We start from the raw sequence: 23,541 nt of genomic DNA, 5'->3' as shown, positions 1-23,541 counted from the left end.
AGTATGTACGTATGTTTCGATTTACACCGAAAATCGGTTTACGACGCGACGTAGGAACGGATCAACGTCGTAAGTCGAGGACCCCCTGTAGTAATAATATTGTCTCTTCTAGGACTATAGGTTATGAAATATTCAGATATGTTGGAAGTGTTTTATAAGAGAAAAAAAAATATCTATACAAATTAAACTGCACTACTGAACATGTTAGGAACATTATTATTATTATTATTATTAACACACTAATATAGAAAAGTAGCCAGAGCAGTCGTGGCCTAATGGTTAGAGATTCATCTTGGGACGACGGTCGCTGGGTGGACCCCCAAGACTTGCAGGAGATTTGGGAGTTGGGAGAGTTAAGGAACATTTGCTGTTTTTTCCTCAGATATCACTGAATATTGTTTCCAATAAGCCGGCAAAACTCGTTCCACATACTACTCCTTCAACCCCTGTGGTCTCCAATAGCAGTGTTCCAGCCAGTCGTACCCTTCTGGAAAGGATAGATCTGAAGATTATGGTGAGTTCCTTGACATTTCCTGTTATTTTGCATATCCAGTTTTTTATCTCAACACGGGTTAAGTTCCATTTAGGATTTGCCCTTCCACCTTACATACTGCAGCAGTGAATTAGACTGGAGTCGGGGTGCTGTTAAAAATAGCACAAACTGTCAGTTTTGAGTAAAAAGCTTGGGCTCTCAGAACAATTTTGGTGTCTATTTTGGGTCATTTGGCCCAAATATTTGGGAACCCCCTGGGCTATGTGGTCTCTTAAGGGCTTTTTTTGCAAGTCTACTTGGAATTATGTGCTCTTCAGGTCAAGTAAAGTGGTTGGTAGAACTAAGCGTCTGCAAATTAGCATTATTAAGTCTGCAAACAATAATCTAGTGTGTGTGTGTGTGTGTCTTATTTTGTTTTCTTACAGGACAAATATAATAACCCAGCTGGTATGGAAATAAATGGCCAGGTTGTTGTGACTGTGATTAGTGCTGTTGGCTGCAATGTAAAAGACCTTCCTGTTTTTGAGAAAAAGGCCAAAAATCTACGATTCAGCCTCAAAAATGGAGAGGCTTCAGTCACGGTGAGTATTCTTGGTTGTGTGATTTCTTAGTTTAAATTTGCTTTTAAACAATTAACAAATGTCTAAGAATTGATTCACTTCAAAAATCATTAAAAAATAAATAAATAAATTATCACAGTGTTCAATATTTTACAGTGGGTGAAAACATGTATTCAGGCTTTTTTTTTTTTTTCAAGTGACAGTTTGTAGAATTTTTACCATAAAATTACAGCTTGAAAGTCACGGCACGGTGATGCAGCAGGTAGCGTCGCAGTCACAGCTCCAGGGGCCTGGAGGTTGTGGGTTCGATACCCGCTCCAGGTGACTGTCTGTGAGGAGTGTGGTGTGTTCTCCCTGTGTCCGCATGGGTTTCTTCCGGTTTCCTCCCACAGTCCAAAAACACACGTTGGTAGGTGGATTGGCGACTCAAAGGTGTCCGTAGGTGTGAGTGAATGTGTGTGTGTGTTGCCCTGTGAAGGACTGGCGCCCCCTCCAGGGTGTATTCTCGCCTTGTGCCCAATGATTCCAGGAATGCTCTGAACCCACTGCAACCCTGAACTGGATAAGTGGTTACAGATGAATGAATGAATGAATGAAATCATTGTGATGCTCCACTGACTTGTAATAGGGAGAATAGCATTGCTACTCCAGACTCCAGCATGATTGATAACTGTGTAACTTTTAGAGGTGGTGCAGGAAACTTCTCAATAGAACTGTTTGCCATTTTATGGTACATATCTCACACAGCAACAACAAGCAATTTAAAGAAAGAGCAGGGGTCAAATGATTTCAGGACAGTGCTGTGAAAGTGAATTACACTCTGTAACTGTAGAGGGAGCCAATCTTGTCTAGTGTTGTTGTAACTTCCAGTTCTTATATCCACTTTAGAGTTGTTATTGTGTTGAATATATTATATTTCTTATCAGTTTCAATTGGATCAGTGTCGATGTCATTTTTAGTATCAAATTTATTTCTTTAAATATTTATAATGGACAAAAGGCAAAGATTTGCTTTGATATTTTTGTTTTAAAACAGAAACAAAAATGTCTGAATACCTATATTTTACCTGGGTGTTACACATGAACCTAACACCTATTTAAGAGGATGTTTGTCCCTGTAAATGTGTGCAGAACTTGGCACTGATGGAGAACTCTCCAGGACGTGATGGAGCTGAGTACATACTGCAGTTCCGTCCAGTGGTTGAAGAACATGGACCCAGTTCTACAATTGCACCTTATAATTTGTCTTTCAGATTCTACAATGGTCAGTCTGAGACCATCTAATTAAGAACTATATACATCACTGTATATACCATATGTATGAGTGTTACCATCAATTTATATTTGTGTTCAATTATTCAATTAGTTATTTATGTATATAAGCTTTGGCATAAATACTAATCAGTTTGAGCGCTATTTATTTATGTTTTAGATGCAGAGAACCAGAAGGTTATGGCTGCAATGAGTATGAAGAAAGACCAGCTCTCCAAGTCCATTGAGATATACAAAGGCTTTTTAGAGACAAACAAGCAGCTCACAACTGAACTTAAGAGTAGGCACTATACTAAGTACTCTGTTCTCTCTCTCTCTCTCTCTCTCTCTCTCTCTCTCTCTCTCTCTACCTCTACCTCTACCTCTACCTCTACCTCTACCTCTACCTCTACTTCTATTTCTATTTCTAACTACTTCAGTTTGGTGTGCTTATGTCTGTACTCCTTTTTAGGTCAAGTGCACGATGCAGCTAGCAAAGAAACTCAGCTCAAATCAGAGCTCAGCAAAAGTGGCATAGATTTCTCACAATTAGATAACGTAAGTACAAAGGAATTCTAATGACTTTATTGTACTGTAATGAAACAAGTCTGAAGCCCTTAGATGATTTCTTGCTACAAGACACAGACTGAAAACCTTTGTTCCACCAAAGTAGGAGTGAATGTGTCTACTTTGATGGAAATCTTATATTGGATCAGTATACAGTACGTCATGCTTATTAAAGTCATGCGGCGCTGGCTCTAGTTTTGCCTTCATTGTGTAAACTTTTGGGTCTGTAAAAGAATATTGTGTGGGTTTTTGTCATAATTTGTTTTCATTTATAATTGACTGTTTAATGTTTTAGAAATCATTTAATGTAGAAATCCAGATCAAAATGTATTAAGTTCTCAACTAAGAAAATCTCTTAAATAAACTTTTCGTTTGCTTTTAGAAATCATCAGCTGAGTGTTTGATCGCTCAGAAGAAAGCTGATTTGGAGAAGATACAGAGTAAACCCTATCGAAAATGTACAATTCCTGATCCATTTAAAGGCAGCCCAGATGTCCTAGGAAAGGTGTGTGTGTGTGTGTGTGTGGTTTTATGCATAGCAGAAGTTCTCTATCTCTTCACTCCACACATTCTTAGTGAGTTTGAACTTTTTCTTTGTTCATAGATAGGCCACCTGGCACAAGTAACAGATGATGATACTGCAAAAGTCATCTCTTGGCATCTCCTTGGTGACATGGACTGTGTGGTTACCGTGACAACAGCAGCAGCAAAGAAAATTTATGATGACACTCAAGGACGACAGCAGGTCATGCCCTTGGAGACCGTTTTCTGGAGACAAAATAACAGGTGAAATACTGTTAGATACAGTACTGTGCAAAAGTTTTTAAAAATTATATGTAATGCTGTTTATCAGTGTAAGGAGAAAATTAGAAAATTTAAAATTAGCCCCAAATAAATATACAGGGGGTCCAAGTCTTACGACGTTGATCCGTTCCTACGTCGTGTCGTAAACCGATTTTCGGTGTAAGTCGGAACATACGTACATACTGTACGTAAATAACACACTGTAAGCACTTATCCTATCTAACACCTATCCTCCTTGGTCCCGAGCCGCGTAACCGTGTATTCTTCCGCCGCGCCGCGCACACCAAACACGAAGTTCACGTTACGATGTTTACGACACGTAACCACGAAACATCGTAACCCGAGGACCTCCTGTGCACTGATGTTTATATTTGTGGAGTATTTGCTTAATCCTTTTCAATAAATCCTTAAAGTGCACTGAGCCGTTAGACGAAACAATTTAACAATTTATAAAAAAACAAATTACACAAATTATTAGTAATTACAATATTGCAGTAGTGTGTGTGAATGTTAGAGACCTCCATAGAGTGTTTAATGTAAAATCATATCAGCTATTAATTAAAAGTTATTATGTATTTAATGTTTATGTATTTAATCATTTATTTGTTTTATATCATTTATTATCAAATGTGTTGAATGGCTGTGGTGTATGTGTGTTTCTTCTAGGCCACTGCCCCACATCAAGAATGGCACAGCTATGTTCCGGCCTGTAGGAAATCCTGTGTTTGCCAGAGATCTGCTCATTTTTCCTGAGTATGAAGAAAAGTGCCAGATAGGTGAGTTCATACAAGACAAAACACGCACACACATTCACGTACACGGTCATTCTCATCCTTTTCATATTTGTGATGGACACATTGAAGTAAGAGCTGCGTCATTGTTTCCTGTTCAAAGCTGTTAGGGTGGGGATGAGCTGGTGTGACTGAGAGTGGTCTGAACTTCCACTGTGTTGAGGTTGCTTGTATAGCAGGAGCTGTTTCTATTCTGTAGTGTGTTATCTTTACTTGGTTGTTAGACTCCCCTGTTCCACTCTGAGTGTTTCCAGATGATGCCCCCAGCAGAATGCTCCATAGTGTGGGTGGGTGTGTGGGGGGGAGGTCATTTGCTGTTATACTTGAGGTTTTTGTATGTTGAAGAGTGTAGGGAAACATAACTACAAAATGGTGCATGTGTTTTCCCTTTGGAGCCTGGATAGTGTACAGAATTGTGGTCCCTATCAATCAGTAAAGGCAAGTGTGTGTGTGTTTCTTCCTTCCCCAGTTGATCTGTGAGTTATATTACAGTAGATCCAGATGCTTGTTTGTTCAGTAAGCGCATGGTTCCCAGTTGTTAATTTGCATATGTAACAAAAATCCTAATTTTCAGTTTCTCTCTTCTCCCGCTTTCACAACCCCACTGTTTTTTTCCCCTTCTGTTGCTAGAAATAAATAGGCAGCATCAGTATGAGGTAATGCATACCCTAGAGCAGCAGGACTGTGTGTGTGTGTGTGTGTGTGTGTGTGTGTGTGTGTGTGTGTGTGTGTGTGTGTGTGTGTGTGTGTGTGTGTGTGTGTGTGTGTTTCTGTATATATCATGGCCAAGACTTGTCACAAAATATGAAGAGTTTTTCTTTTATATTTGTTTAAAACTGAAAGAACACCAGTATTGTATTTGGTTACTAATGTTAAGCTAAAATTTGTATTATATATTGTAACATTTATATGTATTACCAGGGTATGGTTCTTTAAATGTCCTGAAATTGTATAAAACCAAACCTGTATGTGTGGAAGACATCTGCATGGGGATCAGTACAAATGTTTCTCAACCTCCAGATTCTGGCATCAGGGATTACTGGGTTTGCCAAAAAAAGGGGGCAGCTGTATGTGTGTGTCTGTATGTGTATGTCTGTATGTGTATGTCTGTATGTATGTGTAATAATCTTGTATGTGTGTTCATTTCACCAGTTTTTTCAGTCCTGCTTGGAGACACTATATTGGTGGATGATTTGGACTCTGCTAACCATTACCGAAAGGGGGTAAGTGCGTGTTCAAGGTGCAGAGTTGAAGAATTCTGTATTTATTCTTGATCACACATACTTTTATCACGGCCATGTGCATATACAGTATTAAATAGAGTTAACCTTTACATAAACATTACATGTATTTAACCTAAGATAAACAGCTCCTGTTTTTCAGGGACATTTCATTGATCTGAAAGGAAACTGCATTATGGATTCTACATTGTCAAACACCATCATAGTATTCCAAAAACAAAAGGAAAAGCCCACAATTATGATTAACTACTCTTTATGATTGCTCTCACCCGGCATACATGAATACAAAGAATTTTGGGACCAGTTGGGACACATTATGTCTCTCTGTTTACACCCCCTGTTGCACCCAGTGCTGTAAAGCAAATTTACATTGTTAAAGCTCTTCTCTGACATCGGTCATATGCGTCTCTAAGGCGGGTTTTTGTTGTTCTTGTTGTTGAATTAAAACGAGAATGACATCTTTGCCAGCCTTTAAGAGATTTTCAGGTCTCTTATTATCTACTTTAACTGTTTACAAGCACATCAGCCCAGCAAACTACACAAAAAAACAGCGTACGATTGATTTATGCCATTCATGAGTATTCTCCCCAGTTTATTCTCGTCTGGAGTTTGCCCTTTTATTTCCCCTTTGCTTTTTCTTGGTGGTTTACCTCACATTAACACTGTTTGGCACACGGCTTTAAACTGTTCTTGTCCATTCGCTGTTCACGTCACATTCCAATTCAGACGCTCACCACACACACAGAAAATTTCCTTCTTCTACACTGATTCCTTAGGCCTGTCAGTTTATAAGTAAAAGTAAATCTCAACTGTAGTGTTATTGTGTGTGTGCAATTGACAGGTTGTCCAGACTAAGGTGCAGTGTCCCACCCTGTTGACGCGGCAAGGTGACCGTATTCGGAGTAATGGGAAGTTTGGAGGCCTGCAGAATAAAGCCCCTTCAATAGAGAAGCTTAGAGGGCAGGTGTTTGGAGCACCGATGCCTAAAGAATATCACATCATATGCAAGCAGATAGGTAACTCTTACCAGATCGTATATATCTATATATTTCAATTCATGGTTCTCCTCACTCTCTCGTTTAATCCATCTATACTCTGTGCACACTCACTATGCTCTTGCACATTTACTGCATGGCACACTGCGACAGTCTGCCATGTCACAGATGTTAAATAAAGGTTTTATGATCAGGCCGTGTTCACCGTAAGTGTTTAAGAACATGCCGTTTAAAACTTCATGAACTACAGATGCTTTGAAGAGTCAAAATAGGAAAACATATTAACTGTGTTAATGAAAACCTTTTTTCCCCACAACACTAATAAAAGAAACATGGTTGTGTGTAGAGTTGTTACAGCAGTACTCTGGAGCACTACAGAAAGCATCGGAGGTGAAGGCTGACTATGACAGCCACATGCAGTACCTGCAGAGTCCTCAGATGAAACAGAAACATCAAGAGCTTGTTGCGCAAGAACATCAGCTCCGAGACATTGAGAAAAAGCTTGGTGAGTCAGATGTATATGAATGGCTGAGACTGAGGTGGGTGGATGTGTATTGTGTGTTTGTGTTGGGCTTTTGTTGATATATTCTTAAGGAATTGTTTGCAGGTGTAAGTAAATTAAATGTAGTTAAAACATTATTTAAAATTATATTAAACATTATAGAAAGACTTTATTTGCAATTGTTTGTTGTCTAGTGACTATTTAAATAATACAGGGGGTCCTCGACTTACGACGTTGATCCGTTCCTACGTCGTGTCGTAAACCGATTTTCGGTGTAAGTCGGAACATACGTGTATACTGTACGTAAATAACATACTGTAAGCACTTATCCTATCCTCACACCTATCCTCCTCGGTCCCGAGCCGCGCAACCGTGTATTCTTCCGCCGCGCCACGCACACCAAACACGAAGTTCACGTTACGACGTTTACGACGCAAAACCACTTAAGTCGAAACAAGGCTTTATACAGTAAATGGGAGACGTGTCGTAACCACGAAACATCGTAACTCGGGACTGACGTAACCCGAGGACCTGCTGTATTGGGTTTATTACAGTAATCAAGCAAAATTATTAGCTCTTTTTTGTTTGTTTTTTTGCAGAATCAAAACAAAGGCATGCAGATAAGTTTGTGTGTGTTTGCAGATGTGTGCTCATCTGTACTCCTTGTTTGTGTCTACACAGCTAGCACACCTGTACGCACCTCTCCTGTTTCAGTGATGAAACGAAACCTTCTAGATGACTCTGAGACCTTACCTGCAAAAAGGATTCGTCGCAAAACACGGAAGCTATTGGGTAGGACTCTTACCAAATTATGTTTTTGCTAAAACTCCTGAAGATGCTAATGTAGCTGTTCTGCTACATTTATATTTGTTTAGCTCTCTCGTCGCAGTCACACAGCTCCAGGGGCCTGGAGGTTGTGGGTTTGATTCCCGTTCCAGGTGACTGTCTGTGAGGAGTGTGGTGTGTTCTCCCTGTGTCCGCGTGGGTTTCCTTCGGGTGCTCCGGTTTCCTCCCATAGTCCAAAAACACACGTTGGTAGGTGGATTGGCGACTCAAAAGTGTCCGTAGGTGTGAGTGAATGTGTGTGTGTGTGTGTGTGTGTGTTGCCCTGTGAGGGAAAACACACAAAATGGCTTTAAAACACTTTCGTAGTTGGTGAGTGAATGGAGCAGTCAGAGCCGGTTTGTGCAGTTCCCCCTTATCATTCCAATAAAAAGAATTAAGAAGAGCAAAGAACTGAGCAGGAAGTCCACTGACGAACATCCACCACCTACATTAACGTCTTTAGCAGACAAAACATTATACTGCACACAATACAGTCGTCCTGAAAGTGTCCCAAAAGAGCTTTTGTCTTGTAAAGTGGACTTTGTTTTATCGACCCCAGGATGACGGGACACCGTCGGTCCTCTCCGGACGCCTGGAGGGCAGGGGGAGCATGCGTTTCCTCCAGATTCTTTGCAAACTATCACTAATGTAACCCCACTTAACAGCTTAACACACAGGAAGAGAATGGAAACTGTCCAGATCTGTCACATCTACTGAAAGATGACTTTGCTAGTTATGACAGTGAGCATAGTCATGGGGTGAAAGGAGAACTATCCACAGAGTGAGGCCAGTTGTACTTTCTAGGGCTATCCCTCTTTGTTATTGTTTTTCTTTGTAGTATTGCTTTCCCGTTTGCTTTAACTGATTTGGAGCTCTGCAAAAGCTTAGAGACCTTCAGGCTAAACTTAGTACTTATGCACATAACAAACATGAATTAGTAATATTGTGTAAAACTAAATTAGCAGAAAATGGGTTTATGTAGCTCTGCAAACATTTTCTCATGTGTTTTTCATCTTCTTTGGGTTTAACATTAAGCAGGTGATTACAGCGAGCGCTGTAGCTTTAGTTATTAAATATAAATGTAGCCACTGAAATAAATGAAGGGTATTCAGCTTTAGATTTGATCAGGGGCTGCTGGTGCAGTAATGGTGATTAATAGCTTTGTTCTTCTATGCTCAGCCACTAATGATAAAAGTACAGAGCCATATATGGTTTTGCCTCCAGCAAATTCCTTCCCCTGTGGGAAACAAAATACTGACCTGTGCTTTTTTAGCTTTAAGCACTTTTAATTTCCCATTCTCCTTATTTAGCGTGTGGCTAAGAGCTAGGTTTTGAATTGATGTAGGCTTCTGCTGTTTCGTGCTAAAATGTAGACATTCTAAATAAATAAATAATGTTCAAGTTTCTAGTTCAGAATTCTATTTAACTGCAATTTCTGTTTGAAGAATAAATTTCCTTTGTTTATCTCTTTACAGATTCTTAGATGGACATCGTAAAACACCCAGCGAAATAAGTTATACACAATATTTATACTGAAGCCAAAACCTCCTCCTGGAAATTGGAATAGCGTGTATTATAATAACCTTTCTGTCAAAAACTGAGGATTTCTGTTCCATTTTTATTTAATTCTGTGTAGCTTCTTTTTCAAATTTTGTTGTTTTTTTTTCATATCTTTTTATATACAAGTTATTTGTATTACTGATTTGTAATGGCACACATTTTCTGTTTTAAACAGAAGAAGCAGCTCATTATTATGGACCATGTCCAGAATGTGTTTGTAATTGGGTCTCTGAATGTTTGAAAAGAAAAGAGAAAAAAGAAAATTAATTGTTTTTATGTTACAGCTGTCTCTTTACCATTGAACAAGAAACTTGGGAACTCTTCTGGATGTTTCTGTGTGTCATTTCATGAGCAGCACCTACTGAAGTCAGAAGAATGTAATATTAAAATATATGGACTCATCTTAGTTGATATAAAGGGAATCTATAGGAACTAAGGTTTAATGATCACCACTTTGTATCATTACATTTATCATCACTGAGCACATGCCTTTCATCAAAGAAAAACTACACACTTTTGTCCTGGTTGAGTTTGGGTTAAGTTTCATATGATGCTTAATGTCAAAAAAAATGGTGGAGGGTCCACTCTCCTACTTCTTTCACTTGTCTTATCTCTATGCACTGGAAACAAATTAAATGACAAAAATGACCTTGAACACCGGTTTCCTTTCACTGCACGCAGTTTAAAAATGAAGAGGCTATATTTTTATACAACGAGGGTCGGCTACAGAATTACTGATCTGAAGAGTTTTGCATGGACTTCTGGGTATGGAAGTTGTACATTGTACAACACCTGAGGTTTGCCACAGACTCGAGTAACCTACTGATTTTCTCTCTCTCTCTTTCTCACACTCACTCTCTCTCACTCACTCTCTCACTCACTCACTCTAGTGTACAGAGGATATTACTTGAATCAAGTAAAAAGCAGAATCTTTACAAAACTACCAGCACGTGTTCAGAGAAAAGTTTCAGACAGGACTAAAATCACTGAGATGCTCTGGTGATAATACTTTACCTCACCTCATCACACAAATTTTATTCAGTCAGAATATGCACAGTATTTCATACATCTCCTGGCCCCCACCCCTAACTGCACTTTAACTCCTGTCACTGATTAAATCCCTAAAATCTCACCTGTGTTGGAGTATGACAGTTATAGAAGCTAGGTCGAAGGAAAAAGCTCTATTAAATGTGGTTTAGATGTTGTGTTGATTTATGAATGTGCAATAAGTCCCTGCCCATATCTCCACCTACCACTCACCTGCAGCTTGGAAGCTCCACCCGTCAAGTCGACAGTTTGTGATGTAAGAAACATTGGCTGTCTGAATTCACCCTGCAGTTTCAAAGTGGAAATGCTCAACCGGGCAACAGCCTGATTATTTCACCGGTGACCTGTCGTCGAATGTATAAACACCACCACAAGGGCATTCACTTTAATATTAATCAATACACACTGAGCTGGGAGTCGAACCCTAGTCATCTGTGGTGTTACCCACGCTTCTACACCATCTGGCTTTAATTAAAAGAATAATTAAAATACAGAATTCAAACGCAGGTATCAGTAACGCTGCCCATTACTGACCATGTCATTAAAGCCCACTGAGCTGGGAGAGAGGGGGTGGAGTTTTGGGGGGTTGATGCAGAGAAGGAACAGCCCCAGTGGGGTAATTATGTCTGGTGGGCGGGATTGTACGTCCTCCAGAATCTTTTCCAGTCAGGACACTCTAAACAGCTCCACATTCTCTCTGAGCCAGTTTGCTGTGTGCTCTCCTCTCTCGGGTGTGTGTAAGGTGTGTGTGTAGGTGTGTAAGATGGATTGTGTGCATGCAGTTTACCCAGCTCTTCTGCTCCTTTGGATCTCAGCACTGAGTCACGCAACTCCATCCAGATTCAGCTTATTCCAGGGCTCTCCATACTCCAGCAGCGCTCACCAGCAGAGGAACAAGTGAGTCTCTCTCTCTCTCTCATTTCACTTTCTCTGCTCTTTCCATCCCTCTTTCTCTTACTCTGTCTCCCCTTTCTGCCACTCACTCTTTCCTATTCTCTTTCCTCTTGCCCTCTCTCTCTCTCTCTCGCTCTCCTTTCCTGTCAATTTGTCTCATTTCTTACTCTCTGTATCTGTCACTTTTTCTCTGTTCAGTTTCTCTTTCTTTTTCTCTTTGCTCTCTCTCCATTTGTCTCCATCTCTCACTCTTCCAGTCATTCATTTCTCTCTCTCTCTCTCTCTCTCTCTGCAGCTGTGTGAATGTATGAATGAAAGTTGTGTGATATGGGACAAAAAAAAAGTGCAGAGACAGTAAGCGTAAAGACCCTTACCAAACCTCATTTAAAATATGACCCTTCACTCTCTCCATTCAGACCTGTGGATGTTAAAGGTGCAGTCAGTGTTCATGCTGTTATTTAAAATGACTCAGTATATGCTCAGTGTTGCCAGTGGGTGTAATTATGTACAGTACTCATACAGTAGAGCACTGGGATCGAAGTCCCAGTAACTCACTGGGAGTCTGTTCTTGCTCTTTATAAAGAATGTCCCACCCACTGTAGAAACAAATCCTGAGACTAGAAAGGGTCACAAATAAGGACAAGAAACACAAGGACTGTGGACACTTAAATATCTCACAAACCACTGTCCTTGTAAACAAGACACGGCCAAAACAGCACACATGAACTACACTAGTAACTAGAGTACACCACAGAAACAAACAATATTAAAAAGCCCTTTTCCCTCAGGGGTGTAGGTCATGATGGGAACCACTTCACATGCTTGTATTTAGAAACAGTCTGCGGACCAGGGAGCTCACAGTGACTCCACTTCACTGACGACCTGCTGCTTCTGCTCAAGCAGCACTGTGACTTTAACAGGACGGGTTACTTCACACAACTCTTGGGCCTCGTTTATAACAATGAATATGAATTTCACCCCAGATGTATTCTCAAAGGAGTCCTCATACTGACATCCTCGTCTGGAGGACCCATTCAATGGAGAATGAACAGTTTCAGGATCCTGTGGCTCTGGGGTCAATCCCTGCCTCGGGTCTCCTCCTGTCTGTGAGGAGTGTTCTCCCTGCGTCTGCGTGGGTTTTCTCACACAATCCAGAAACACATGTCCGTAGGTGGATTGGCTATGTGAATCCGTCCACAGCTGTGAGTGGCTGGGTGAATGTTTGCCACCCGCAACAGGATGAAGAGGTTAAAGAAAGTGAATTAATTAATAACTTTAAAATATTTATTTATTTATTTTATCTTTTTCAAGAGAAGTTTCCAGCATTTGCCTAAAAATAATTTGTAAAACAATTAAGTGTTTATGAATTGCCCAAAGGTACTACAGTAGTGCAGCAGGTCGTGGAGGTTGTGGGTTCAAGCCCTGTTCCTGGTGACTGTCTGTGAGGAGTGTGGTGTGTTCTCTCTGTGTCTGCGTGGGTTTCCTCCGGGTGACTGTCTGTGAGGAGTGTGGTGTGTTCTCCGTGTGTCTGAGTGGGTTTCCTCCGGGTGACTGTCTGTGAGGAGTGTGGTGTGTTCTCCCTGTGTCTGTGTGGGTTTCCTCCGGGTGACTGTCTGTGAGGAGTGTGGTGTGTTTTCCCTGTGTCTGAGTGGGTTTCCTCCGGGTGACTGTCTGTGAGGAGTGTGGTGTGTTCTCCCTGTGTCTGCGTGGGTTTCCTCCGGGTGACTGTCTGTGAGGAGTGTGGTGTGTTCTCCCTGTGTCTGCGTGGGTTACCTACGGGGGCCTGTCTGTGAGGAGTGTGGTGTGTTCTCCCTGTGTCTGAGTGGGTTTCCTCCGGGTGACTGTCTGTGAGGAGTGTGGTGTGTTCTCCCAGTGTCTGCGTGGGTTACCTACGGGGGCCTGTCTGTGAGGAGTGTGGTGTGTTCTCCCTGTGTCTGCGTGGGTTTCCTCCGGGTGACTGTCTGTGAGGAGTGTGGTGTGTTCTCCATGTGTCTGCGTGGGTGTCCTCCGGGTGACTGTCTGTGAGGAGTTTGGTGTGTTCTCCCTGTGTCTACGTGGGTTTCCTCTGGGTGACTGTCTGTGAGGAGTGTGGTGTGTTCTCCCTGTGTCTGCGTGGGTTTCCTCCGGGTGACTGTCTGTGGGGAGTGTGGTGTGTTCTCCCTGTTTCTGCGTGGGTTTCCTCCGGGTGACTGTCTGTGAGGAGTGTGGTGTGTTCTCCCAATGTCAGCATCACATGGGGCTTCCGTTCCTGTCTCAGCGGACACCCGATTTCATCTACAAACACTTCATCTTACATCATGTTTCAATTTTTACATCATATTCAAAATAGTGCACTTCCACTTTAAATCGGTGTGGACTAAGTTTGATAAATGTGTCTCTGATATTTATCTGTGGCACATTGATGAGAAAATATTCACCCATTAATGTACATTTAAAGGTGAATTATCCACTTTCACAGTGGTCTGTGTTATTGTAGTTTATCTGCCAAATCCCAACCAATGCACAGGTTCAACAGCCGAGGCGACTTCCAGTGGCCCCCAGGGGAAACACAACGACAAAGACAGTCACTCCAGGCAGGGGCTCAGTTTTTCAAACATTTTCTCAAGCCAAGAAATCATACGTACTGATGTCACTGCTAAAATCAGTATTTTTATTTGCGTCCTTCCTATTTAGGGGTTTATCTGCATTTGTTAGAAAATGAAGTAGAATCACCTACTGCACTTTTAGGTAGAATTCGCTATAACCTCATTTACTATGATATGAGTCTACTTTTTGTTCAGTTACAGCTTAGTCATAGTTTAATTTAGTTGTGTGTGTGTGTGTGTGTGTGTGTGTGTGTGTGTGTGTGATTTTCATTACTAGTTTTTAAGAAGAATAAACGACATTGCTGAGTTTCATGATGCTGAAAATGTGTTCTGATTTATTTGATGGAATGTTGCTGTGGGCAGGAACTGGTGTGCGTTCGTGGTGCACAGGAATGTGACGTGTGCTGTGCTGGACACAGAGAGAGTTGTGGACCCTCAGATTGTCCCATGTCCCCCCAATCAGCCCCACTGTTCTCACAGCCTCACGTAAGTCTCTCTCTCTTTCACACACACACACACACACACACACACACAGACGATAGGGATCACAGAGCAGCTCTCTTGACCCCCTCTGGGCCTGAGTGAACACAAATCACAGATTCTGTCCTGTTGATTGTGAGACGTGATCTGAGATAAGACTTACTTTCAGATGATCAACAGGTCAGACGATGAGACTAATTGATTACCCTTTGACTGGCGGCCTGTTAATGTCTGACTAAAAGCCTAAACTTATTTATGACTTTTACAATGCCGGGGGACTCTAGATATGAGTGGTGTGTGAGGAATGTGGCTCCACTGAAGGTGTTAGAAGAGTCTGAGTTAAGGCAGTGGTCCTCAAAGACGACTCCAGCTTCGTCAGCCGCTGCTGGAGCTTACAGCCAAACGAGAAAGAGAAATTCTGTAATGCCTTCAATCCTGATATCACAGTCATCACAATAAACTGGGATTTAATTAGTTTTAAAGTAAAGGCTCATGCTTAAAATGAGTGTGAATGAATGTGAAAAATGAATGTGATTCTTATATTAAATAAAACATTTTTCTTAATTAATTTCTCCCATTGAAACGATGGCATCCCTTAATGTTACAGACTTAAGGAAATTCAAACCAAAATAAATGACTTTTTACATCATTTAAGTACATTTTACATTCTATATCATTACAGAGATGTACAGTGGTGTATTGTTCATGAGTTTTATGAGTTTTATGATCATATGCCAAATAAAATATGCAGTTTACAAAATGAATTTTTGTCAGACTTAATTTATTTTAGAAGCAGTCATTACACATAAGCTTTTTCACCGAAGAATTTCTCAGGAAAGTTCAAAGGAAACGTTTACTGAAGCTGGGTCTGTGAGTTGTTGTATATTAAATATTAATTACGATTACTGGGATTATGCAAGGGCGGCACGGTGGCGCAGCAGGTAGTGTCGCAGTCACACAGCTCCAGGGACCTGGAGGTTGTGGGTTTGATTCCCGCTCCGGGTGACTGTCTGTGAGGAGTTGGTGTGTTCTCCCCGTGTCTGCATGGGTTTCCTCCCACAGTCCAAAAACACACGTTGGTAGGTGGATTGGCGACTCAAAAGTGTCTGTAGGTGTGAGTGTGTGAGTGAATGTGTGTGTGTGTCTGTGTTGCCCTGTGAAGGACTGGCGCCCCCTCCAGGGTGTATTCCCGCCTTGCGCCCAATGATTCCAGGTAGACCCTGAACTGGATAAGCGGTTACAGATAATGAATGAATGGATTATGCAAAGTAGTTAACGCAACCAATTTCCAAGAATAGATTTTGTAGATGTAGTTTTTAAAATAAAAACAAATCCCAGCATTTTTTTATAAAAACCTGAAAGTAGGTCGCTCCGCATAAAAAAAAGCTGTTTAAGCTGCGGAGGTTTCTGATGATATACGTGTCTTGGCATTTTTACAGAAAATAAAATAAAGGATGTGGTCTCTGACTTTTGCTTTGTAGTTTGTAAACAAGCAGCAGGCAAATCAGCCACATCCTCACTGTGAAACAGACTGACTAGGGTTTCTTTGGTGCTTATTCATTTCTTGTGGGTGGGGTTCATTTTTTGTACTGGAACTGGTTACTGAAGGGGTCCCGGGCACAAAACCTCTAAAGGAAGCACTGATGTAAGCCATTCGCTAATAACTTTACTCCTATGAGTTTTAGTGTCTGCTTCTGAGACTCACACTGAGAGCGCCGCTCCCTGTGTCTGTCTGTGTGTGTGGGTGTGTGTGTGTGTGTGTGTGGGTGTGTGTATGTGAATGGGCTCATGTTCTCTCTGTCTACCCACTCCCCCCCCGCCCCCTCACACACGTTGGTCATTGCCCCCCTAGTCTGCCTTCCAAGCTGCTCTCCAGATGTGTGTCACAGTTGAATTAAATCATAATAAATTATGCGCCCTGTAATAATACCCCACTGTGTTCCCTCCTCAGTGTTTATATTTGTGAGTGAGGGAGTGTGAATTTCTCCTCAGACCGAGTGGTCAGCTACAGCAGTTCACTCCTGTTTTCTAACCTCGCTGGATGAGGGCCGTCACGTTTCCCAGTCTTCTGTTCATGACACATTTTCAGCTTTTAATTATAGGCCACAAAGCACTCAGCATTGGAATGCCAGATTTTATAAATGCCTCGTGCTCAGTGAAAGGCTAAATTCCTGCAATTGAATTGAATGAATATCTTTAGACCAGTGGTGTCCAGATCTGAACTCTGTGTCCAGAATCCAGTTATATTCCTAAATAATAGTGATACGCCAAGAAAAGTAAATTAAATTCAGAACAGCTCCAGTGCCGAGGCAGGAGAATATACTGCTGAATCATTTAATGAGAAATAGAAAATTAAAATGAAAAGGAGGCCCGTATACAGCCAAATGCATGTCGATTTTCATCATTTGGGTGATGTTTTCTGTAAATTCTCATTTTGTTAGAGAATAAATATGCTTTATATTATCGTTTATAACAATTGTCTTTCCATCCTTCAAATGAGCCTTAAACCTGAGGTCCTGGCTCTGAGGTCATAAAGATTGTCAGAGTGTTACACTGTTATCCTACACAATCTACCAGTCTGCCAACTGTAAACCTAAGAATAATCATCACTGTCTTCAAATACATTGCTTCTGTCACTCCCTCTAGCATCCTCTCCACCTGATAGCATCCTGCAGGTGGACACTGCACACTGGTTATGGTTGAGGTGACACAAAGAATGCAAAGCACTTCAGGTGTCTAGAAAAGCAATGTAACTATCATTTGTTCATTCATTCATTCATCATGGTTTCACTGTTTTCTACAACCGCAATTCCATTGAAGTTGGGACGTTGTGTAAAACATAAATAAAAACAGAATACGATGATTTGGAAATTCTTTTCAACCTATATTCAGTTGAATACACTACAAAGATATTTAATGTTCAAACGGATAAACTGTATTGTTGTTTTTATTTATTTATTTATTTTTTGCAAATTTTCACTCATTTTGAATTTGAGGCCTGCAACCAATTCCCAAAAAGTTGGGACAGGGGCAACAAAAGAATGGGAAAGTTGAGGAATGCTCAAAAAACAACTGTTTGGAACAATAGTAATTGGAAACAGGTGAGTGTCATGATTGGGTGTAAAGAGAGCATCCCCGAAAGGTTCAGTCGTTCACAAGTAGGGATGGGGCAAGGTTCACCACTTTGTGAACAACTGTATCCAACAGTTTAAGAACAATGTTTCTCAGCATACAATTGCAAGGAATTTAGGGATTTCATCATCTACAGTCCATAATATCATCAAAAGATTCAGAGAATCTGGAGAAATCTCTGCAAGTAAGCGGTAAGGCCCCACATGGGCTCAGGAAAACTTCAGAAAACCACTGTCAGTGAACACAGTTCGTCACTTCATCTCTAATTGCAAGTTAAAACTCTACCACACAAAGCGAAAGCCATATATCAACAACACCCAGAGACGCCGCCGCCTTCTCTGGGCCAGAGCTCATCTGAGATGGACTGACGCGAAGTGGAAAAGTGTCCTGTGGTCTGATGAGTCTACGTTTTAAATTGTCTTTGGAAATCATGGATGTCGTGTCCTCCGACTGTCCGGATTTTTCAGCGCAAAATTCAAAAGCCAGCATCTCTGATGGTATGGGGGTGTGTTAGTGCCCATGGCATGAGTAACTTACACATCTTTGAAGGCACCATTAATGCTGAATGGTACATACAGGTTTGGGAGCAACATATGCTGCCATCCAAGCAACGTCTTTTTCAGGGACGTCCCTCCTTATTTCAGCAAGACAATGCCAAGCCATATTCTGCATGTGTTACAACAGCATGGCTTCGTAGTAAAAGAGTGCAGGTACTAGACTGGCCTGCCTGCAGTCCACACCTGTCTCTCATTTTACAATGTGTGCCGCATTATGAAGCGCAAAATACAACAATGGAGACCCCTTGTATTGAGCATACAAAGTTGTACATCAAGCAAGAATGGGAAAGAATTCCACCTACAGAGCTTCAAAGATTAGTGTCCTCAGTTCCCAAAGTGTTGTTAAAAAGAAAGGTGATGTAACACAGTGGTAAATATGGCCCTGTCCCAACTCTTTTGGGACGTGTTACATGCCTCAAATTCAAAATGAGTGAATGTTTGCAAAAAAACTATAAAGTTTATCCATTTGAACATTAAATATCTTGTCTTTGTAGTGTATTCAATTGAATATAGGTTGAGAAGGTTTTGCAAATCACAGTATCCTGTTTTTATTTATGTTTAACACAACGTCCCAACTTCATTGGAACTGGGGTTGTATATCAGGCATTGAAAATGCAGAAGCGTGACATTAACAATTTTCTGAAACAGTAGAGCAACAAAAAATCTCAAGCATTGTTTCAAATTTTTTTTTTCCAGACATTTTTTCTGCCTAAAAATAGTACTTCTGTCACAAATTGAGCACAATCCCTAACCAACACACATCCTACACAGGGCCCTGGCTATCTCCAGTTTGTTTAGAAGTAGCCAAAATTGGCTCCTTATGCAACAACATTTCATGTGGGATAGTTAGAAATTTATCCTTGATTTTCTGATTTTTCCATTTTTCTTTTGGCACTGTTCCATCAGATGATGCCTGTCTTTGATTGGTCGGTGAGAATGAGAAATATTGCACTTCTATTGATAATAGGGTAAAATGTATATTAATTTATGAAGGTTTTACAGTTCATTTTGGGGTTTGTTAAAATACTCCAGACTACACTTTTGCAATTCAATAACATGATCCAGAAATCGTTTGACCCCTGCCCTCCCTCGACCCCAGGGCTGTGTAAATGTTGACATTGCTGCTCTGTGTGTCTCTGTCTAATGTTGACCCTTGTGGAGTACAAAGATGTAAATCACTAGTGGGAAGTCAGGGGTTCATGTGTGGAGAGGTATAGCATGTACTACAGACCCAGTGTGGGCTTGACTGAGTGGCCAGTACTTCATCAGTTTACCAGTTCTGTGCAGCAGGGGACATACATCATTTCGCTCATTAATTACTATTAACAAATGAAACAGAACATCGATCTGATGAACAGAACACAGACCAGTAGATTCCTGCCAACATACATTTCTTTTTTCAGGTACCGTGCCCATATGAGGCCCATGTACAAAGTGGGCTACAAGCTGGTGACTGAGCTGGAGTGGAGATGTTGCCCAGGTTATCGTGGTCATGACTGCATGGAGCTTAAAGATGCTCCATCAGCCCCTCAAACCCTTCACGAACTGAGGCCAGATCCACCATCAATTCCCAGGCAACAGCAGAGTGTCCTTGGTAAGGCATTACAACAGAGATCTAGGAAACACATGAAGTGTTTTGTTGATAACCTATCTCCCTTTTGTGTCTGATTGCATTAGACAGTGGCTGCATCAATGCACATTGAGCTCATTAACCAAGTCAGTGTTAGTGAAGCACGGTTAACCGTCAGAAGTGTTTATAATGGCATTGCGCTTTCTCTTACAGGACCAGAGGTCTTCGCTGGTGGGCATCCTTGGACGCAAACTGGGCAAAGTGGAGCTACCAGGCACCCCTTGACTCAAGGCGAAGAGTCTAGAAGGCCAGGAAGTCATCAAGAGAGCAATCGAGTTCAGGAGTTAGAAGATGAAGTGCAGCGTCTTTCGCAAACAGTCCTTGACCTGCAGGCTGCCATGGCGACTGCTAATGCTAATCTGCATCTTGATCTGCAAGAAGATGCAAGTAAGATAATTCAAAACTTGCTTGGCAATTTCCGGCAACCCCAGGGAGCCCTGGCTGGAGACACGGAGAGCATCCTGCTGCCCTCAGATATTCCATTCTTTCCAGCTGCTGATGAGCTCCAGAGCCAGGTCACCTACCTTTCCAACACAATCAGCACAAACACCAACTCCATCCAGGACTTGGATGCTAAGCTTTTGCAGCTTGAAGAACACATGAAAGGTTTAAGGGAAGCAAAAAGCGCAACCATGGTTCCAGTTCCTCCTCCCTCCTCAACCACTGAGTGCCCATGCCAGGCATATGTTGATGAACAGCTAGAAGCCCTCCGTAAGGAAATGATGGAAGGAATGGACATTAAGATGGCTGATTTGAAGAATGCCTGTGAATACAAAGTGCTGTCAGTTAAAGAGCAGTGTGAAGAGCAGGAGAACTCGTACCTTAGTCTTACAGAGCTCCTTGACTCCAAAGAAGCTGACCTTCGCCAAGAGATCCAGGACCTGCAGAACTTTATTTCAGCGGGTTCCGCCCAAGCATCACTGGTCCCAGATCTTCAAACCGAGATCCAGAATCTGAAAACGGCACAGGGGAACTTAACTAGTGCCATGAATGCAACAGTCATGAAGCAGAAGGCTCAAGAGGAGGCACTGGAAACCAGGGTTAGTCTGATGGAAAGAAATATGGGAGGGTGTTGCCTAAACCTGGAAGAGAAGATGAGGAAGGAGAGGGCAAAGGAAGAGGAGGCACAGTCCAAAGCACTGGAAAGCAAGATCAGTGAAGTGCTACAAGTCCTAGGAAGTACACAACTACAGGTAACACCAACAAGTGGACAGCATGTAGTCGAGATGGAACAACACACAGAGATCCTGAAGGGTGAAGTTGGTTCTCTCACACAGCAAGTCAAAGTTCTGCAGAACTCAATTGAAATACTCAATCAGTCCATCACCCCTCAAAGTCATACACATGGGCTGTTTACCCGACTAAACAAGCTGGAGGAAGACTGTGGAAGAGGTCAAGAACTGGCTGAAAGGCTCGAGGATAAGTTGTCTGGGATTGATGGACGTGTGACCAGCATCGAGAGCGTTTGTGGCCGGTTGGAGCCAATGTCAGACAGCCTAACGAGGATCAAAGATGGACTCAACAAACATGTCAATGGGCTTTGGAATTGTGTCCGGCAGCTTAACAACACCGTCCTCACTCACTCCACAGACATCGACACTTTAAGAGCAGGTATCCACACCTCAGTGGATGGGCAGGATAGAATCATCGGCACTCCTCAGTACACAGGTAAGTACTCGCCGGGTTATCCGGCAACCTTGAAAATGTAGATTTCTGTTAAAATAAACGTTTCAATAATCATCTCTTATAGAAACGAATGGGGAACTCTCTGATTCGATTTTCCTCACCTCAAAGCTCAACAATCAAAGCTTGGACAATATTTCCCAAATTGCTTAACCAATAGCACAATTCATGTAAGGATGCTTTGTTGATTGATTTGGTGCAAAAAGTACGCATACTGAGCAACGATTTTTATGTTGGTGGTAATCACATTCCCTACCTTTCCAATCAGATAGGTGGAGGGAACCTGAATGGGTGATAAAGCAAGACTGAGGAGTGCAATCTGAAATTTTGACAGGATGGGTCCCAGTGTACCCAGGTCCGACCATGTGAATTTTGGTGCCCGTATCTTGAAAATTGGGCAGATTAGAACAGTTAGAATTTTTGATCAAAACCTTACAGACACATTTTAATGAATTCCAATGGGAATGTTTTGTCACAAAAAAAAAGAATAATAATATTGGAACAGCACAGCGGCACAGCAGGTAGTGTCACAGTTGCACAGCTCCAGGGACCTGGAGGTTGTGGGTTCATGAGGTTGTGAGGAGTTTGGTGTGTTCTCCCTGTGTCTGCATGGGTTTCCTCCAAGTGCTCCGGTTTCCTCCCATGGTCCAAAAACACACATTGGTAGGTGGATTGGCGACTCAAAATACAAAAAAAAAGCCCATAGGTGTGAGTTTGTGAGTGAATGTGTGACTGTGTGTCACCCTGCAAAGGACTGGTGCCCCCTCCAGGGTGTGTTCACCCAATGATTCCAGGTAGGCTCCGGACCAACCATGACCCTGAACTGGATAAACGGTTACACATAATGAATGAATGAATGAATGAAAGAATGATAATGGAGCTTGGGACTGGGGAGATCGAGTCAAACAGTAATCCGTCATAAGTCATCTGACACTTATAAATTACAGGTAAAATATCAACAGACACACAACATAAGAAACACAACATAGGGAAAAAATACAGAGAAATGCGAATACAGTAATCCCTCGCTACTTCGTGGTTCATCTTTCGCAGATTCGCTACTTCGCGGGTTTTTTCAAGGGGGCTTATGGCCTCTATATCGCGGATATTAAGGGAAAATCTAGGAAAACCATGAAAGATGAATAGGCAAAATATTTCATTAATATTTACATGTATTAGACTAGGGCTGTAGGTGACAAAATATATCATTTACAAGTATTTCTTACGTACAGTACATGTATTGTTCATGTCCACATCCGAGTGAAATTTACTGATGCTAAATCACAGCTTAGGAATTACTCTATTAAAGAAACTGGTAGGATATCACATGTAGTTCCAGCTGAAAAACATTATAGAACAACTGTTCAATGCAAAGGGTGGGTTGTTAACAGTGACAGGGAGGGTTTTAAAAGTCCAAATACTCGTTAAATACATAAAACATATCTTTCCTCTACTTTGCGGAAATTCCCGCTAAAAACGAGGGATCACTGTACTGAATAAAGTTATGAGAAAACAGAGAAGAAACAGAACCAAGTGAAAATGGCAGAGAGTCAGGGTGAACAGTGGCTCATTTTCATTTAAAGGAACAGGTGCTAAAACTGGCTGTTTAGACGGCGGAAAACACTGCTGTAGTGTTTGATTCTTGAGAGATTTTGTCCAAAGCATGTCACAGACTCCAGAACTATGTGTGATACTTGAAAACAGCAGCTGCTCTTACTGTTACAGAAGATTCTTTAAAAAACATTTGATCTAAAAGCGAATTTATAACCGGTGCTCAAGGATCAGGCAGTAGATTTGTAACCATTATATGGAATAGCTTGCTGTGTGGAGCATTTAGAAGCTTAAATCTCTTCAGATGTCTGGTTTTTATCATCATCACTGGTGACTTCTGACTCAGTGAGGTTTGTAAACCAGATCTTTCCACATGAAACTACTCGGAATGACT

General features: G+C 41.5%; 2 protein-coding genes across 2 annotated transcripts in view; both read left to right on the top strand.

Moving 5' to 3' along the window:
• The window catches only part of smchd1 (structural maintenance of chromosomes flexible hinge domain containing 1), a 46,886-nt gene extending 36,654 nt beyond the window's left edge, over nucleotides 1-10,232 (top strand). The window contains exons 38-50 of the mRNA XM_066680813.1: nucleotides 383-514; nucleotides 919-1,074; nucleotides 2,184-2,316; nucleotides 2,485-2,604; nucleotides 2,776-2,861; nucleotides 3,253-3,375; nucleotides 3,475-3,656; nucleotides 4,341-4,450; nucleotides 5,618-5,688; nucleotides 6,548-6,722; nucleotides 7,048-7,206; nucleotides 7,885-7,995; nucleotides 9,504-10,232. Coding sequence (XP_066536910.1) covers nucleotides 383-514; nucleotides 919-1,074; nucleotides 2,184-2,316; nucleotides 2,485-2,604; nucleotides 2,776-2,861; nucleotides 3,253-3,375; nucleotides 3,475-3,656; nucleotides 4,341-4,450; nucleotides 5,618-5,688; nucleotides 6,548-6,722; nucleotides 7,048-7,206; nucleotides 7,885-7,995; nucleotides 9,504-9,511 — 1,566 coding nt within the window. The 3' untranslated portion in view covers nucleotides 9,512-10,232. The remainder of the gene's footprint in view (nucleotides 1-382; nucleotides 515-918; nucleotides 1,075-2,183; nucleotides 2,317-2,484; nucleotides 2,605-2,775; nucleotides 2,862-3,252; nucleotides 3,376-3,474; nucleotides 3,657-4,340; nucleotides 4,451-5,617; nucleotides 5,689-6,547; nucleotides 6,723-7,047; nucleotides 7,207-7,884; nucleotides 7,996-9,503) is intronic.
• Nucleotides 10,233-11,382: 1,150 nt separating this feature from the next.
• emilin2b (elastin microfibril interfacer 2b) overlaps nucleotides 11,383-23,541 on the top strand; it is a 25,876-nt gene continuing 13,717 nt past the window's right edge. Inside the window, exons 1-4 of the mRNA XM_066680773.1 lie at nucleotides 11,383-11,532; nucleotides 14,478-14,600; nucleotides 19,687-19,877; nucleotides 20,067-21,581. Of these exons, the coding sequence (XP_066536870.1) occupies nucleotides 11,399-11,532; nucleotides 14,478-14,600; nucleotides 19,687-19,877; nucleotides 20,067-21,581 (1,963 nt within the window). The 5' untranslated portion in view covers nucleotides 11,383-11,398. The remainder of the gene's footprint in view (nucleotides 11,533-14,477; nucleotides 14,601-19,686; nucleotides 19,878-20,066; nucleotides 21,582-23,541) is intronic.

This window comes from Hoplias malabaricus, chromosome 9 (assembly GCF_029633855.1).
Source record: "Hoplias malabaricus isolate fHopMal1 chromosome 9, fHopMal1.hap1, whole genome shotgun sequence".
NCBI lineage: Eukaryota > Metazoa > Chordata > Actinopteri > Characiformes > Erythrinidae > Hoplias > Hoplias malabaricus.
Note: the sequence above shows the minus strand (reverse complement) of the source record. Positions and strands in the feature narration are given on the sequence as shown.